The sequence below is a fragment of the Rattus norvegicus genome, chromosome 6 (genome assembly GCF_036323735.1).
Source record: "Rattus norvegicus strain BN/NHsdMcwi chromosome 6, GRCr8, whole genome shotgun sequence".
In the NCBI taxonomy this organism is placed as follows: Eukaryota; Metazoa; Chordata; class Mammalia; order Rodentia; family Muridae; genus Rattus; species Rattus norvegicus.
In genome coordinates this window covers 93,771,521-93,789,545 of record NC_086024.1, presented here as the reverse complement: position 1 = coordinate 93,789,545, position 18,025 = coordinate 93,771,521, and the positions used below count along the sequence as shown (strand labels likewise).

General features: G+C 42.3%; 2 protein-coding genes across 10 annotated transcripts in view; both read left to right on the top strand.

Annotated features, from left to right (window-relative positions):
* The window catches only part of Sos2 (SOS Ras/Rho guanine nucleotide exchange factor 2), a 113,191-nt gene extending 102,616 nt beyond the window's left edge, over positions 1–10,575 (top strand). For 4 of the 6 annotated variants that reach the window (XM_008764721.3, XM_039113012.2, XM_063262560.1 and 1 more), the window contains 5 exons: positions 1,111–1,227; positions 3,618–3,879; positions 5,517–5,558; positions 7,637–7,746; positions 8,703–10,573. In XM_008764721.3, coding sequence (XP_008762943.1) covers positions 1,111–1,227; positions 3,618–3,879; positions 5,517–5,558; positions 7,637–7,746; positions 8,703–9,212 — 1,041 coding nt within the window. In that variant the 3' untranslated portion in view covers positions 9,213–10,573. Of the gene's footprint in view, positions 1–1,110; positions 1,228–3,617; positions 3,880–5,516; positions 5,559–7,636; positions 7,747–8,702 lie in introns of all 6 variants that reach the window. The other 2 variants (NM_001135561.1, XM_039113013.2) reach the window with 2 other exon arrangements.
* A 570-nt stretch (positions 10,576–11,145) lies between these two features.
* Positions 11,146–16,988, top strand: Vcpkmt (valosin containing protein lysine methyltransferase). 4 transcript variants are annotated; one of them, XM_039113221.2, is made up of 6 exons: positions 11,509–11,859; positions 11,958–12,068; positions 12,238–12,307; positions 13,450–13,569; positions 14,470–14,574; positions 16,690–16,988. In XM_039113221.2, the coding sequence occupies exons 1-6, from the start codon at positions 11,843–11,845 to the stop codon at positions 16,702–16,704; spliced, it is 438 nt and encodes a 145-aa protein (XP_038969149.1). In that variant the 5' UTR covers positions 11,509–11,842; the 3' UTR covers positions 16,705–16,988. The 4 variants fall into 4 exon arrangements, with proteins under 4 accessions (XP_063118731.1, XP_063118730.1, XP_038969149.1 ...); XM_063262661.1 differs by having other exon boundaries at positions 11,146–11,859; positions 11,963–12,068; positions 14,470–16,988; XM_063262660.1 differs by having other exon boundaries at positions 11,168–11,859; positions 14,470–16,988.
* The last annotated feature ends 1,037 nt before the right edge of the window (positions 16,989–18,025 follow it).

Here is an 18,025-nt window from a genome sequence, read left to right as displayed (position 1 = left end):
AAGCGCAAGGTCCTGGGTTCGGTCCCCAGCTCTGAAAAAAAGAACCAAAAAAAAAAAAAAAAGAAATAATAAAAGAGAATAAGAAAAATATATAATGTTGAACACAGTTTATATGACAATGAGTTAGAAAAAACTGTGCAATCTCTATGGAGATTGCTGAAATCAGTCCTAGGATAGTAACAGTGTTCGCATTAATGTATCACACAGATAATAAAGTCCAGAGACACTCAGACTAAAATCAGAGCCTCTGATCAATGAAATAACTGCTTCTTTTTTCTTTTTTGTTTTCTTTGCCATTTGAGCTGCACGCCAAGCCCAGATCATTTTGTCATTTACAGTTTGGAAGACTGAGATGCACTCAGCACTTAAGAGCATGCACTGCTCCTCCAGAGGACCAGAGCACAGTTCCCACCACTCATATCAGCCACTGACATATTCCTGAAACTCATTCTGCACCTGCACAAACCCACGCATACGTACACATAGGTACACAGACATGCACATACACACATCCATGCACACACACAGATGTGCACGCTCACACCTTGTTTTTTGGCATCTTACTAAATCATCTCAATATTCTACTTAAAAAAGCTTAAAATATATATTTGTAGTAGTTTTTTTTGTAGTAGTTTTTTTTTGGATAAACACAGGTTTGGATTTTTACATTTTTTTGGCCTTGGAGGGTAACACAGAAAAAAATTAAAGCTATAATTGTCTTTTAAGTTACTTTTGAATATACCTTACTCCAATTATCTCTACTTTTTTTCCTGCTTATCTACTACATGCTGTGGTTTTCGGGCATAATCTTCATTGTAAACTCTGTTGGTAGATGAATGGTAGTAATTTTGCTGTCATAGTGAGCAGGAAGACAGTTGCTAAGAAACAAGTGATGCCAACAACTGAGCTGAGAATCTGTTCGTTGTACTAATAAACTATGAGGCTAGGGTGCTGCTTCCTTGGAAATTGTACAGTCTTAGTCACAAATAGAGAGAAGAAAGAGCAATCTGTCTAAAAGACTCGAATACTGTGGTATCTTGATTTGTTTTATTGTTAAAGTTAATAGGATCTAATTTTAGTATATATGTGTATTTATGTGTTTAATTCTAGAGATTCTTTGAAAACCTCAATCCCATGGGACTTTTATCTGAAAAAGAGTTTACAGATTATTTGTTCAACAAATCTCATGAAATTGAACCCCGAAACTGCAAACAACCACCTCGATTTGTAAGTCTTTACTCATTGTAATTATGGGAAGTTTTGTCTCTTTTTTAAAATATTTTCAGAGCGCTTGCCTAGGAAGCGCAAGGCCCTGGGTTCGGTCCCCAGCTCCGAAAAAAAGAAAAAAGAATAAAATATTTTCAGGGGCTGGAGAGATGGCTCAGCGGTTAAGAGCACCGACTCCTCTTCCAGAGGTCCTGAGTTCAAATCCCAGCAACCACATGGTGGCTCACAACCATCTGTAATGAGATCTGATGCCCTCTTCGTGTGTCTGAAGACAGTGACAGTGTACTCACATATATAAAGTACATAAATAATCTTTAATAATAATTTCAATGTTTAACAACCTAATTCTCTTAAAATTGATCTCTCAGCAGTAGCTGTTTTGCTGTTTTATTCTACAGTACTATTCTATTTCCAAAATTATGTATACAGGGTAGGCTGGGGCTCAGACATAAGAGTTCCTGTGTGAGGCCCTGGCTCGCCCTCTAACATCACAAAAAGAAAATAATACTTAGCAGAAAATGTCAACATTTTAATAGAAACTGATTTAAAAAAAAAAGCAGCACTGGGTATAAGAACTAGGCCCACATCGTGCTAAGTATCCTTCATTTTGGTGTCATTTACTTTTCTGTCCATTTTTGTACCTCCTGATATAAGAAAAAATGTATACAAAAGTGAGGCCAAAAGCAGGTAGCTGGATGGAACAAGTGAGAAGGCAGGGAAGGAAAAAGTGGGTGTGCTGTGCTGGGTACCTTTGACCCGCACAGAGCCCAGGGTTCTGTGGTTACCCTGCAGGACTCCTCGCTGGAGTGGTTGCTGCAGTTCTCAGTTATCCGGGGATTTGCAGTGGAAAGCCATCCTAAGTATTAAGGGGAAAAATAAAAACAACTAGAGCATGCTGATTTGTGGTAAGACAGTGAACCAGGGGGTTTGTGTTTCCTGTCCTCATAACAGTTGTATGAAATGGACTGTTTCCCGGTGCTAGGCATCTAGCCCAGGCAAGTGTCTCCCATGTGAGCTACGCCTCAAGCCCAATGGTCATAAGTTATTTCATCATTTTATAGTTTAAAAGCTGAGGCACAGGGCTGGAGAAATGGCTCAGCATTTAAGAGCATGTAAGTGCTCTTCCAGAGGACCAGGGTTCAGCTCCCAGCCCCACATCAGCAGCTGACATCCCCCGTAACTCCAGCTCCAGGGGATCCACCCTGTCGTCTCCACAGGCACCACACTCATATGCACACATCTTATTAAGTGTAATAAGATGGATATTTCTAAAGCTGAGACTCAGAAGAGTAAAATCGCTCTGGGGGACACACGGCTAGGTAGTTGACACGGCTGTATTTTTCTCCGTTTCTCTGATTCAGATTCTCGATGTAAACAGTGCAGCTTTGCTTTGTTTTCATTGTTACCACTGACGGGTATGTGTGTGCGTGTGTGTGTGTGTGTGTGTGTGTGTGTGTGTGTATGTGTGTGTGCATGTGTGTATGCATGTGTGTGTGCATGTGTGTGTGTGCATGTGTGTGTGCATGTGTGTGTGTGAGAGTGTGTGTGTGTGTGTGCATGTGTGTGTGTGTGTGAGAGAGAGAGAGAGAGTGTGTGTGTGTGTGTGTGTGTGTGTGTGTGTGTGTGTGTAAAACCAAGCAAGCGAGAGTGGGAGCAATGATGGCACTCTGCTCAAGCCACCAAGGGGCTAGGCAAAGATGTTCATTTGCTTAACGTCAGGAGGAAAATGATCTTCTTTTTAAAAATAAAGCACATATACTATGTCACATAAATTCTCTTCCCAGTAAATATTTGTGAAATTAACATATATATGGTATGAAAGAGAAACTAAGGATTGAATACTTAGGAGCAAAAAATTGTTTACACAGCAATTTTTAAGAATTGTATCTCTAGGGGTTGGGGATTTAGCTCAGTGGTAGAGCGCTTGCCTAGCAAACGCAAGGCCGTGGATTCGGTCCCCAGCTCCGAAAAAAAAAATTGTATCTCTAAAATTATGTAAAAGGGTTTAGTTATCAAGCCCATGATACATAATCTAATTAAATCAAGAAATTACTACAGAAATGCTACAGGCCACCCTTGAAGATCAGGATTTTTTTAAAAGAGTGCACTTAAAAATACAATAGCTGGGGCTGGAGAGATGGCTCAGTGGTTAAGAACACCCGACTGTTCTTCCAGAGGTTATGAGTTCAATTCCCAGCAACCACATGGTGGCTCACAGCCATCTGTAAAGAGATCCGATGCCCTCTTCTGGTGTATCTGAAGACAGCTACAGTGTACTTATATATAATAAATAAAATAAATCTTAAAAAAAAAAATACAATAGCTGGAAGTTATAAACAAATTACCCACACATTAGTGCTATTTTAACTATACTTAATTACTTTTTCTAGCCTAGGAAGTCAACCTTTTCCTTAAAATCTCCTGGAATAAGGCCCAATGCCAGCCGCCATGGCTCTACCTCAGGCACGTTCCGAGGTCACCCAACCCCTCTGGAAAGGGAGCCTTATAAGATAAGCTTTAGCAGGATCGCCGAGACGGAGCTAGAATCCACGGTGTCAGCACCGACATCTCCCAACACCCCATCCACCCCACCTGTGTCTGCTTCTTCAGACCACAGCGTGTTTCTAGATGTGGACCTCAATAGCTCCTGTGGTACGTATGTCACAACCTCTCTAAGAGGAGTTTGTGTTTGAAAAATTTGTTTCTTCTTTCTAATTGCAGGGGTATGGAACCCTTGGCACCTGTGCTTGGTTAGTTTTAATTGACACACTCTAGAGTCAGCCGGGAAGAGAGTCTTATTGAGGGATGGTGTAGGCGAGGTTGGCCTGTGAGCATGTCTATGGGGAATTGCCTTTATGACATGAATTGAGGTGGAAGGACCTGAGCTCTGTGAATAGCCGTTACATAAGCAAGGATCCTGACCTGTGGAATAGTGGATGTGCGAGTCTTGGCGGACACCTTTAGCCTCGTACTCAGAAGGCATTGGCAGGTGAATGGGTCTCTTAAGTTCAAGCCTGCCTGGGGTCCACTGGGATGCACTGTCTCTTAGAAAGAGCTCTGTCTCTGTCCCTGATTATGGGCTGTAACCTGGAACTGTTATCACAGCAACACAGAACAAAACTGACACTGTGCTCGTATGGATAGCGCCATCTGGATGCAAAAGTAGTGCTTAATATTGAGAGCAAAGCATCCTGGAGGTGGTTCGCACACCTGTAATCCCAGCACTGGGGAGGCAGAGGCAGGCGGGTGGGGCTCAAGGGATAGTGGTCCACAGAATGAGTTCCAGGACAGCCAGGGCTACACAAAGAAGCCTGTCTTGGGGGCAGAGAGGGGAGCAAAGCATCGTTTATGCATTGTATGTATTTATTTCCCAATTTATGCAGTTAACAGTTTTTTATTACTTTCTGGAGTAATGGGTAATAAAACAGGGACATAAATCTGTAAAAGAAATGGAAAGGGATTGTGATAGAATGAGAGTCACTTAGGCTACAAAAGGAGAGCCATGGTAGGTACAGTGAGAATCCAGCTCATGTTACACAGTAGACAGCAAAGGTGGCGGCAGCGCTTGGTGTCATTTCTACACTGCATTTTACTTCAGGAGGCAGGGGATGACACAAGGGTCTCTCTGTGTCCTCACTGGGTAGACCAGGCTCGCCTCATACTCACAGAGATCCACCTACTTCTGTCTCCCTAGTGCTGGGATTAAAGACATGCAATAGTGTATTTTTGTAAGTGAAAATTGTAGAAACTATTTAATCCCAACCCAGGGTTTCTACCCCACCTTAAACCGTTTACTTTCCTGATAAGAAAACACACACACACACACACACACACACACACACACACACACACAGCCTTTATATTTACAAAAGCTAGGCAGCTGCCTACCCTCCATACTGTTCTAATCTACTTTTCTATCCATAATCTCGAGTTATTACCTGGGCTGCTCTTAACTCCAATTGGTCAGCCCTCATGGCCCACATTCTCTTGACCTCTAACCCATGGCAGCTTCTCCTTCCTCCTCCTGTACCTTCCTCTTCCTCGTGGTCCCTCTCTGATCCCCAAGGCAGGAATCTAAACCCTCCTCTTCCCAGCTATTGGCATCTTTATTTACCAATCAGAAATAAGATATACATGCGGACTCTCTCATCTTTGGGACAACCAGGTCTTGGGGGAGCCACACTTAGCATTGTGATAGATAGCAAAAGACCAAACCTCAGTAGAAAATATCTAAAAGAAGATCATCCATGTTAGCTTTCTAGTCAAATGGCTTTCTCTCTTTCTAATAGGCAGCAATACCATCTTTGCTCCAGTCCTCTTGCCACACTCAAGTAAGTAAGAAATAAATGGGTTACAGTAGAATGACTGTAAAGATCATAATCTGGCATATTGAAGGGGTGTTTCCATATTGGGATGATTTCAAGAAGAAATTGTATGTTAAAGCAAAAATATATTTTTCTGACATTTGTAGAATACCTGAAGAATAGAAAGGATTTTATATTAAAAATATATAAAAATGCTTTTTTAAATTATTTATTATATATATAAGTACACTGTAGCTGTCTTCAGATACACCAGAAGAGGGCACCAGATCTCTTTACAGATGGTTGTGAGCCACCATGTGGTTGCTGGGAATTGAACTCAGAACCTCTGGAAGAGCATTCGGGTGCTCTTAACCGCTGAGCCATCTCTCCAGCCCTAAAAATGCTTTTTTTAATTCTTCCCTCTTCCCATCCCCTCTCAAACACACACACACACACACACACACACACACACACACACACACACACACACCCTTCCCAGTCTCCCTCTTCCCATCCCCTCTCAAACACACACACACACACACACACACACACACACACACACACACACACACACACCCCTTCCCAGTCTCCACAGATACAAGGCAGTTGTAGTACTGAGCCCCATCCCCAGACCAAAAGAAAATTTTATGAACAGTCTGAATTACTTAAAACTTGGTGCTCCTTAAATTTTGTTAATTTTGTTTTAATCACTCTTAATATATATTTTTGATCTTGTCTGAACTTGAACAAACTACTTCCCGTTTCAGACATATGAAGGATCAAAGGATGTGACTGTAGAGAACTCCTAGCATGTTTCTTGGCCTGGGATGTAGAGTAAATTCATCTCAGCTGCCTGACTTCTTACTGCTTCTGGTCTCTCCTGAAACAGGAGTCACAGTTCGTAATGTCTGCACTCAACCAGCTGCAGGCTGAAAGCACACAGGCAGGCAGAGTCCTTTTGCTATTGGCGTCGTTCCCTAAACAGTGGGTCACACTGTGGTAAGACAAGTAAAGTCTGTTGACAGCTGAGGCTCTAGGATTTACCTGCGCTCTGCCATTGTATTTATTAATGCACTAAAGCATTGGTGGATGCCCACACTTATGTAATTTCATGGAGCCAGTTGTCAGATGCCAAGGGACAATTGTATTAAGTATGTATCATGTGCCCAAACTCTGCATGTTTGTGTGGGTGCACATACCAACCTCGGTGTCACTCTTTAGAGCTGCTCACCCTGCTTTTGCGGCAGGGTCTCACTCCCTGAGCTCATGGTTAGACTGGACTGGCTGGTCGGGAGCTGTCCTGAGGCTCGGCAGTGCTGCATTGCTTTTTACTCGGTATTTACGGCTGTGATACTTTAACTCTCCTAAGGAATCCATCAGATGTGCACCTCTGCTTACCACAGTTGTTAATACAGTGGAGTCCCTCAGTGTGGTTTATATCACAGACTTTAATTTTGGATTGCTTACTTACGCATAGTAACTAGATTTATTCTGTATTAGAAATAGTTTCTGCTCAGAATAATGAGGAAGCCAATACACCACCATATAAGTGCACACACGAGTGCACATATGTACACACATTTCAGTTTTATTTTGTTTCAGTTTTTAAAAGGCTTTTAGGGGAGGGTTTCTGTCTTGTTTTTAAGGTACTGATCATCAAACCTAAGGCCTAAAATCGAACTAAACGCTAGGTAGGCATTCCACCACTGAGGTATATCCTCCACTCTTTTTTTTTTTTTAAATAAATATATACTTTTTTGAGACAGAGTCACTGAGTTGCCCAGGCTAACCTTGAACTTTTGTGATCCTGCTGTGATTATAGGCCTGCCTCATCAAGCCATATCAGAATTCCATTAGTAATCTTAATAATGTGCCTTCATTTAAATATTACAACTGCCATGCGCCAATTGCCCTGGTAGATGCTAGGGTTACAAACACATGCCCACAGTGTCCCCCTGAAGCTTAGAATTGGTGGAGAGGACAGAAGAGCAGGCAGAGAGAAGTAACACATCTGACAAATACAGTAGCAGAAGTAGTCGTGAGTTGTATTGGAATTTTGTCCTGTAACAGCACTGTGAACGGTAACCAGTCTTGTCTTCTCTCAGAGTCTTTCTTCAGCTCATGTGGAAGTCTACACAAACTGAGTGAAGAGCCACTAGTTCCTCCTCCGCTTCCCCCTCGGAAAAAGTTTGATCACGATGCTCCGAACTCCAAGGTAGTCACACAGACCTGGGCTTGCCTCAGCATGTGCAGCGCTGAGAGCCTCCAAACAGTGCTCATGTTTCAGAGTGCATCATGATTTAGCCACGTTCTATGACTTTTTAAAATCTATATTACTGTTTGAAAAATGCTTTAAGTAATTGTTTAATACATTTTTAAAAACTTAAAAAGAAATTGGAAAATTTCAGTTAATCAGAAATACATTGTCTTTCTTATGCACTGGGGAAGGAGGGTGGAAATCCTATTTGAAAGAACCTGAAAACTTAGAGGAGTGCTTCTCAAATGTAAGGGCCTACCAGAGTTCCCTGGGAAACTTCTTAAGAGTGGCTGTTGACCCAGCCTCAGGTTGTAAGGCTGCCGCTGGGCCTGGCCGTGCTAAGCCAGCCTCTCCTGGAACTCATGTTGCTGCTCCCTGGATCACACTTTGAGATCCTCCACTGCTCTAAGCATCATGAGAAAAATAGAAGTAGATGTTGAATGAATAGAAGTTAGGAATTAAATGCCATTGTTAACATGTCCTTTTATGTCTATAAAACTGTGTTATTTTCACTGACCTCTTGCCATAAATAAGCTTTATAAATTTCTGGAATGTTGGAAACAAAGTAAGACAATATGGCTCTCTATATATAAAGGTTTCAGGGGCAACATCTTAATATCCAAATGTTAAACTGAGCCTAGAATTTTTTTTTTTTTTGGTTCTTTTTTTCGGAGCTGGGGACCGAACCCAGGGCCTTGCGCTTCCTAGGTAAGCGCTCTACCACTAAGCTAAATCCCCAGCCCCAAGCCTAGAATTTAACTGGAAGTAATTTAGTCAGAAACCTGAGAGTTAAACCACATTAATTTAGTTTGCACCTCTAGATTTAACTTTTCATGGAAGAGTTTTTCAGGCTTTGTAAATGGTCTTGTATGTTTCCCAAGAGCCTGTACATGTCCCTTTTCTATTCTCTTCAGGGAGCTATGAAATCGGATGATGACCCTCCTGCTATTCCACCAAGACAACCCCCTCCTCCAAAGGTAAAGCCAAGAGCTCCTGTCCTCACGGGTACATTTGAAGGGCCTGTGCCCAGTCCACCTCCACCTCCTCCCAGAGACCCTCTTCCTGATACTCCTCCACCAGTTCCTCTTCGGCCTCCGGAACACTTTATAAACTGTCCGTTTAATCTCCAGCCGCCTCCGCTGGGACATCCTCACAGAGACCCAGACTGGCTCAGAGACGTTAGCACATGCCCTAATTCACCAAGCACTCCTCCCCCTACGCCCTCGCCACGGATTCCACGCAGATGCCATTTGCCCAGCCCCAGTCACAACAATCTTGCTCACCCTCCAGCTCCTCCCGTTCCACCAAGGCAGAATTCAAGCCCTCACCTACCAAAACTGCCACCAAAGACTTACAAGCGGGAGCTTTCACACCCGCCATTGTACAGACTACCTTTGTTTGAAAATGCAGAAACTCCTCAGTGACCTTGGCCACGTGTAGTCATTGACACTGGATTAGTATTTGTAAAGGTTTTTAATTTATTCAAAAAAGACATAGTATTTTAGTACTTTTTACAGAAATGCTACTGATCAAATAAGCTTTTAAGAACTAGTAAAATTGTCAGATGGCAGTGGTGCACACCTCCAATTCCAGCACTCGGAAGGCAGAGGCAGGTGGGTTTCAGGGTTTGAGAGCAACCTGGTCTATAGAGCAAGTTCCAGGACAGCCAGGGCTACACAGAAAAACCTTGTCTCAAAAAGTCAAAACCAAAACAAAAAGAAAAGAATCTGAAATACTAAAATGCAAAAGCCCCTCCTCACCGTGGCCCTCAGGGGATCAGTAGCACTGCCTGATCAGCTCCTCCGTGCTGCCCAAGGCCAGTATAACGAATCTGTATTGCACTGTACTCTGCTAGAACATGGCTGAGAACGTTTCTGACTGCACTGACAGGGGCTAGCCTCGAGGGAGCTCTCAGGCCTGAGTGATAGATGCCTTTTTAAGACAATGAATTTACGCAGATCCAGAGGATGTGTGGTGGTATTACTGGTTTTTAACCCTCTGACCACCTTCTAGCTTTTAACTTCGTTTGGTTTTTACATCTAGGAGAATTATGAATAATACCCACTGTTCTTAAACTCTTTGAGGCCATGTCTTAAATGTCAGTATTTGCTGCTGAAGACAAAACGGAAAATAGAATGAAATAATAGAATGCACTGTGTTTATTATTTTGGTAAGATTATAAACAACTCTGTATAACCTGATTACAGAAGGGCATGTATCTCATTAAGATGTGCCTTTTGTTTTGCAGTGTGTGGTGTCTTTAGCTAATGATTTGCCTATTGTTTGGGAAAACAAAATTAATATGCCATATATGTACAGTTTATTTATATTGTATATATTTAAAGAAAATGCTAATAACCTATATAAATGTAAGTGACTTGAGGCCTATAATACAATCTGCTATTTTACTAATTTGTAAGTCCAGAACAAAAGTTTCTTATGGCATAAGAACCAACTGCCATCTGCCTTGTCTTCACACCTATTAACTGTCTTTAATCTCGTGTTAACTGAAATTTTTAAAGTTTTTCCAGATTAGTAATATTTAAACAGAAAATACTTTAAAAGCTTTATTAAATTTTTTTTTTAATCAGACAGGATAAAGCTTTTCCCATTTGGATACTCTCGTTCAAAGTGATCAACGTATGTTGTGCTGATAGTGCAGTAGCCCCCATTGTAAAGTAGCCAAAAGCCATGTTGTTTATCTACTGGTCTGTGGCCTTCTACTGTGCTTTGCATCAGAGTTCTTAACAAGGTTAATAAATCACCTCAGTCTTAATTTGTAAAAGACTTGCAATGTCGTTTTTATCACAAAGAACTAGAAGAAGCTGGGTGTAGTGGGGAACACCTGTAATCGCAGCACTTGGGAGATTAAAGACTGAAGCACTGAAGTTCAAAGCGAGACTCAACTACTTGGAGAGTTTGAACCTACTTGGGATACAGAAGACCATCCTGAAAACAAAAAACAACAAAGCTGAAAGAAATGTAGAAAAATGAATATCTTATCGTGTGTGTGTGTGTGTGTGTGTGTGTGTGTGTGTGTGTGTTGCATACCAGAAGACCATCCTGAAAACAAAAAACAACAAAGCTGAAAGAAATGTAGAAAAATGAATATCTTATCGTGTGTGTGTGTGTGTGTGTGTGTGTGTGTGTTGCATACCAGAAGACCATCCTGAAAACAAAAAACAACAAAGCTGAAAGAAATGTAGAAAAATGAATATCTTATCGTGTGTGTGTGTGTGTGTGTGTGTGTGTGTGTGTGTGTGTGTGTGTGTTGCATACCAGAGATCCAATTGGAAAGTCAAGCCAACATGCAGGTCTCTCCTACTATCTGAGTCCTGGAACTCAGGTACTTGGTCTTACTGGTCATCTTTTGGCTCTGTGGGATTTAAATGTTAGAGGATTAACCTTTCTTTTCAGTTAAAAGCAAGTAGCACGTTCCAAGCCACCACTTTTATGCACTCATATAACAAAGAAGCACAGTACAAAAACTTCTTGAATGTAACCATTTTTGGTAGGACCTGGGTAGCTGCCTAGATTTATAGTCAACAGCTGTGAGTGAGCTATGGAAAAAGCACTGTCGTTTGCTTAAAGAGCGCTTAAAGAGCTGATCAAAGTAGCAGGCAGCTGGGCCACTCCCAGGTAGATTCTGCGGGTTTCTACCGCCTTCCGGGCTTTGAGAGTCACGCATGCGCTTTGAACAACCGCTTTGCCGCTGGGAAGTACGGGTCCTGCGTGAGCGTGACGTCAGCACGTACCGCAGCCTGTGGCGGGCAGGAGCTGGAATATCGTCCGCCGAGGAGCGGGAATACCGTCCGTCGTGGAGCCGGAGGTGGAGGATCCGCTCTGGAGCTTTGTGCGGGTTCTGGAGAAGCGAGATGGGACCGCGCTTCGACTGCAGCAGTACGGCTCCGGAGGCGTGGGTTGCGTTGTGTGGGACGCCGCCATCGTCCTTGCCAAATACCTGGAGACGCCGGGGTTTTCTGGCGATGGGGCCCACGCTCTGAGTCGGCGCTCGGTGCTGGAACTGGGTTCCGGCACGGGGGCCGTGGGGCTCATGGCTGCGACCCTCGGGTAAGAGCTGGCGGGAAGGCATCAGTTCACCGGCGGGAAGGCGTCAGGTCACCGGCGTGCAGCCGTGCGCCTGTACCTCAATCGAGGTTGTTTTTTAGGGCAGATGTTATAGTCACTGATCTTGAGGAGCTACAAGACTTGCTGAAAATGAATATTAATATGAACAAGCATCTTGTGACTGGTTCTGTTCAAGCCAAGGTACTGAAATGGTTTGTATGGCCTTTCAGCTTGTTTTAAGATAACCGCTTACTTGTGCTTTAAATGGCATTTTGCACAACGCATGCTTAATATGATGGAAAGTTTCTGCTTTTCGTTTCTAAAATGAACACTTTAAGTCGTCAGAGCATCAGTTAAAGACATATGTTTGACATTTTTAAGGGGTGATGACATAGAAGACTTGATGTCACCAGACTACATATTAATGGCGGACTGCATATACTATGAGGAGGTGAGTATGAAGCCAGCTAGTAGTTGAACTGTGTTGTCCTGAAGCCCACAGCTCTCCGTAGTTTCACACCTCCAGGTGTGGGATATTTTTCTGTAGGTGATGAGGCAAGTAAGAGAAGACAAATTATCAAGGGCAACACAATCTTACAATTCAGGATAAGCATACAGGCCTGTGAGTGGTGGTTTGGAGGCTTTTTGTAAAACTTTAAAAGGATTTTCCGGTTTGGATAAATTCTGGAAAACTAAGATACCTTCTGTTTGTTCATTTGTTTTTTCTTTCCTTTTTTTTCTTACCTTTCCCATTGACTGCTAACCATGACATTGAAAATTAGTTAAGATGCAAATTGGCTCACTCCTAGAGTCCCAGCACTTCTGATTGTCATAAATGCTAGGCCAGCATGGATCACAGATGAGACTCCAAAATTAATTAGTTAATTCTCTGTCAAGATTTTAATAGACTTGTGGAATGGTTTTCTTTACATATTAGTTTACTCAGTGTTGGGCAGTACTTAGTTTTAAATTAATGCCTTGAGCCATCTGACCTTCAAATTTGGGTCAGCAGTTAAGAGCACACACTTCTTCCAGAGGATCCAAGTTCAATTCCAAGCCAACCTTTAGGGTCGGGCTGACTTGTAGAATAAATTGTTGATTTATAAATTTTATTTATAAACTGTTCATAATTATTCACAATTATGAATAAATTGTGTTTAAATACCACATTAACTTAGATGAAATGTAATTAGACTTCTAAGACTTGAGCCTAGCTAGGTGTGATCGTATAGCTTGTGCAACCCCAGCACTTGAGAGGTGCAGATAGCATCACTCAATGTAAGTTCAGTGCCAGCCTGGGCTATGTGACTAGACCCTTGTTCAACACAAACACAAAAGACAAGTCAATTCTGCTTGTTTTCCTGAGGAAACATGTATAATCCTTAGGGTTCTTCTATTTTTTTTTTAATATAGAATTCAGTGTAATTACTGTTTAGTCAGTAGTTGTTTGCCAGTCTGATTTGAGAACCTTGCTTTGTTGCCTTGACTTAGAATGGTTTTACTCAAAGGCAGGACCTCTTCACCTCCTGACCCCCTTTTTATAATAGGAAATTCTTGAAGTAATAAACTGAAAATTGTACTTTTTTAAAATAGTCCTTGGAACCATTGCTGAAAACACTAAAAGATCTCAGCGGATCTGAAACTTCTATTATATGTTGTTACGAACAACGTACAATGGGGAAAAATCCAGAAATTGAGAAGAAATATTTTGAGGTGAGTAACATGTTAGGTCTGTCTTTGTCGCATCTCTGTCCTCTGGGGAAGCTGGATGTGGTCGCTCCGGTGTTTTAGGCAATTTGATTTGGGGGAGACATTCTCTTGATAACAGCCCAAGGAGAAGTCCTCCGCCACCCTCCTGCACAGGGCCCTCATCTCTGAGCAGTCAGTTTGCTGGCTGTTCTCACTGGTCCATCCTATTCTGCAGTGCGGTGCCGGGGCTGGTGATGACATGCTTGTCTCTTCTGAGACAGTTTTCAATGCTGTTAACACCACACGTGGGAGCTTTTCAGCAGTGTGTTCTAAAGCTTACATGATAGAAGTGTGGAGGTGCTGTGTTTTTATTTTACATAAGTAGCGATTTCCAAGGTTTTGTTGTTTTAAAGTTGGGAGGAGTGCCTATCTTGCCTATCTTTCATATGTTCCTCATCCCCCACCCCCACCCCCAAGTGATGACCCAGACCCTTTTATGGGCACAAATGCAGCCTACTAAAAACTGGCTCATTTTGAAGCTGTATCTATGTAGTCCTGAAATTCTCTCGGCTGAAGGGACTACTTTGACCTAATGACAAAAACAGCTATGTTACTCCCTCAGATAATATATGCTATATGTTTTAGAAATGTTTAATTATTAAATATTATATAAATATATTCCATGTCTTTCATGAATATGAGAAAATGTTACACAGCTTTTGAAATTATAATTTTAGAAGTTTAAGTAGTTCCTATTTAGTTAAAACATGTACAGTGCATGTACATCGGGTTCTCAGCTCAGGTGGTTTCATCCAAATAAATGATCCGACATAAAGATACGGAGCATTTCCAGACCTGAGAAGGTTTCCGCGTTGCCCTTACCAATTGGTCTGAATATAACGTAAACGTCCTTTAAATTTATAGCTCCTGCAGCTAGACTTTGACTTTGAAAAAATCCCTTTGGACAAACATGATGAAGAATACCGAAGTGAAGACATTCATATTCTACACATCAGGAAGAAAAATCCGGTACGCGCGTTCACAGTTCTTCATACCTGACCGCCTGCTGGTTCTTGTTGATGCTAAGCTGTTGTCAAGTTCTTCCCTCCACATAGTGTGGAAGAGCTGTGCCGGCTGAACTGTTTCCATCACTCACTGTCTTGCCTTGGGTCTTGGTCACAATCTCAGATCTCGAAGTGGCAGGCTGTACGTTGGAGGCCAGGCCGGGCTACACAGCGGGACACTATATCAAAACGTATGTAAGGCTGGCTTCATTTCTGCCATGCTGGGAAAGGAACCTTCGGCCTTACACGTGATAGGCAAGCGGTCTGACACCAAGCTAAGTCCCCAGCCTGGTAAGGTCTTTAAGGCCCTTTTCAGTTATAAATCAAATGACCGTGTCACTGAGAATGCCCGTGAGCAGTTGCTTTAAGACAGTAAGGTACAGAAAAGTTTGTCTTGGTTCCTCCTAGTCCTGGATTTGGGTGGTCTTCTCTGGGGGGCCTGTGAACAAGCTGTAAGTAAGAGTTCCACAAAGGAGACCGGTCACCTGGCTGAGAAAAAGAGAAGCGGGAGCAGGGTCCAAAGCTGGCCCTAAGGGCAGTATATACCATGAATGTACAGTATATATTATATATGTGTATATATTGATAAATATCCTTAATGTTCTCAACCCTCCTCACAGTGCCTCATGGAGGGATGTTTTCCCAAACTGTGGCATTGAACAGAACCTCAAGTGATTTCTCTTTGTAACTTCCTGCTCTAACTCTTTTAAAGGCTAGTTGTAACTCTCGAGCTTTGGTCATTCTCATTTTCCCTTTAAAAGAAAAATGGGCATTCTCACCTATGAAAGAAAATACCCCAAGGGATAGAAGTTGACGTGTGTTCCCATCTGGTCGCTTTTAGTGGTTTGCCTTTGTTGCACCTGCAGTTCCAGCCTGTAAAGGGGGAGAGTCTTGTATGCTCAGTTGTGGATGTGAACGCCATAAGGCAAACGTTGACACTTAATAAAAACCTGGCCCCCACCATGTTTCCTAATGATAAGGATTCTAGCCAAGAGCAGATACAACACAGTTTGGGGACCAGAGGTAGGGGTGAAAGCTCAGTCTAATGAGAGAAGGTGAGGGTTATAATCCAGATTGGTATAGAGCGCTGGAAAGGCAGAAACACGGATGCAGTGCCTTAGGGGATGCAGTGTTTGCTGAAGCTGCCGTACAGTTGTCAAAGCAGGTTTTTTGAAGCATAAACGTCTTTGTTTTTTAATATAAAGAGTTGTTTTGTTTCTGCAAAGACTTATTTCCTTTTTAAATTGATATAATTCTCATTCCATAAAATTTACCCTTTCAAAGCACGTATCTCTGGTTTTTAGTCACTCGGCTATATTTTAAAGTGTTTTCATCATCAGAGATAAAATGCTTCCAGCGTTCAGTCCATCTGCTCATTCTGCACCCGCTCTACAAGTCTAATCTCGTCCTGCATCCTTGCATCTCGCTGCCTTCATTCAGCAAAGTGTTTTCCAGGTCCTCCACGGCACATGCCCTCCTTACACTCCTTTTGTGTCTGGGTCACATCCCTGAGCATGGCTCTGCTAGCTAATCCACTACTGTTCGTCAGCTGGTAACGTTTCTCTCTCTCACTTCTTGTCTGTAATAATCCTGCTGTGGACACGTGTGAAGTAGATGAAGTCACCAGGGTTTTCCAAAGCTACCGTATTGTCTTTACCTTCCCACCATGAGTATGTAAGGGCTGTCACTGCCGTGACACTGCTCACCAACTCTTGCTGTGTCCTCTTCATAGTAGCTGTTCTAGTAGATGACATATAGGATTTCAATGCAGTCTTTTTCTTAATGATAGTGTCTTCTTGTGTCTTTAGAGATAGTGCCCAGTTTTAAATTGTTCTGTCTTCTAAGAGTCCTTTGCTAATCGATACCAAATGTATCATTTACAAAATCCCTCCTGTTCTATAGGTGTCTTAAATTTTATGATATTGTAGTTTTTATAACAAAAGGCTTTTTTATTCATACATGTGCTTTAGATGTCAGCTAAGAACTGTCTGTAAACATTGTACATGTTTCTCTTGACTTGCCGTTAGCCACTACTTGGTGTTGTAAAATTAATGTTTAACCTCCCCCCTTTTCCTTATAGAAACCGCCATCATGAAGCCCTTTTCCATTACCCGTGCCCCCAGCATCCTGGGTAAGGTAAAGCTGTGACCACGCATGCACACCGCATGGAAGACTGCCTTACAGAGTTCTCCAGCATGTCTTAGAGATCTGGCTCCTGGATGACCACTGCCTTGGACTGCCCACAGTGTGAAATGCCTGCCTGCCCGTGGGCCTGAAATCTAACTTAGGTTTACTTAGCTCAGCATCAAGTTCTGTTTAAAAGAAACATTGACAATCACTCAAATAAAGATTAATTTTGAGGACAGCCTCAAGTCTGAAGCAGCATGGTTGACTCGGTACATTTTCAAGAAACTTAGAAATAAATTGCTCCAATTTCTGATGGCATCTATTACTGTATAGGAATGCTTTGAGGACTGGTGTCATGGTGGTGCATGCTTTTAATCCCAGCACTGGGGGGGCAGGCAGGCGGCTCTCTTGAGTTCCAGACTAGCCTGGTCTACAGGCCAAGTTAGTTCCAGGCATAATAAAACTGTCTAGAAGGAAGAATGGAGAGAGAAGAAAGAGAAATGGAACTGTAGGTCAGTTGATTCGATCCAGCTTCCAATGGTGGTGTCTTCTTATAAAATACTAAGTTGGAAGCGGTACTTTTGTCTTTAAAGTTCAAAGGCAGTCTCGCTTTTGCAGTTGTGCGGTAGTTTTCTGTTTTCCACTATGTTATCTTAATACTTATATGTTCTCTCAAGAAACCAAAAGTATTGTTTTGCACCTTTATTGGTTGTGTTTTCCTCCATCTCAGGTAGGTGATCTAGTGAACTAGCGTTCAGGGTGCCATAGCTGGTCACTGAGAAGGTGAATCAGGAGATAGAGAACATCTGCTGTCTCAGAGGAAAGAACACTAGTGACAGGCTTCTGTGCTCTCATGGCTCTGGGAGCTTTTCTTGTGTGTTTGATCCAAGAAAATGTCATTTTAAACCACTGGTATTAAGACATACATCATGTTTAAATGAAGTTCTGTGTACATTTATCAAATGCTTTCTACTGTCTTGTCCCCAACTTCTGTTCCAATAATCAATCTACTCACATAACCTGTTAGTGTCTTGAGCAACACTACCAGTTCCAAAAGCATTAACCAGATGGAATTCTCGACTTGGTAGTCATGGTGCTAGAAGACACAGTTCATGTGCTGAAGTAAACATTGCTTTGTGACTGCTTCCAAGAGTCTCTGAAGAGATGAACATTTATGGCGAACAGCTGCTTTGCAGGAGCAACAGCAGCTCCATTTAGAGACTTGCAGACGATCGGTTAAGAACGATTCTTTCTTGGGAGCTTTTTTCCATCTTCAAAGCTTGCTTGCA

Coding starts and splice junctions, on each gene's coding strand:
- Vcpkmt (XM_063262660.1), top strand. Junction 12,069..12,237: donor CAAGCCAAGGTACTGAAATG/GTTTGTATGGCC, acceptor GACATTTTTAAG/GGGTGATGACATAGAAGACT. Junction 12,308..13,449: donor ACTGCATATACTATGAGGAG/GTGAGTATGAAG, acceptor TTTTTAAAATAG/TCCTTGGAACCATTGCTGAA.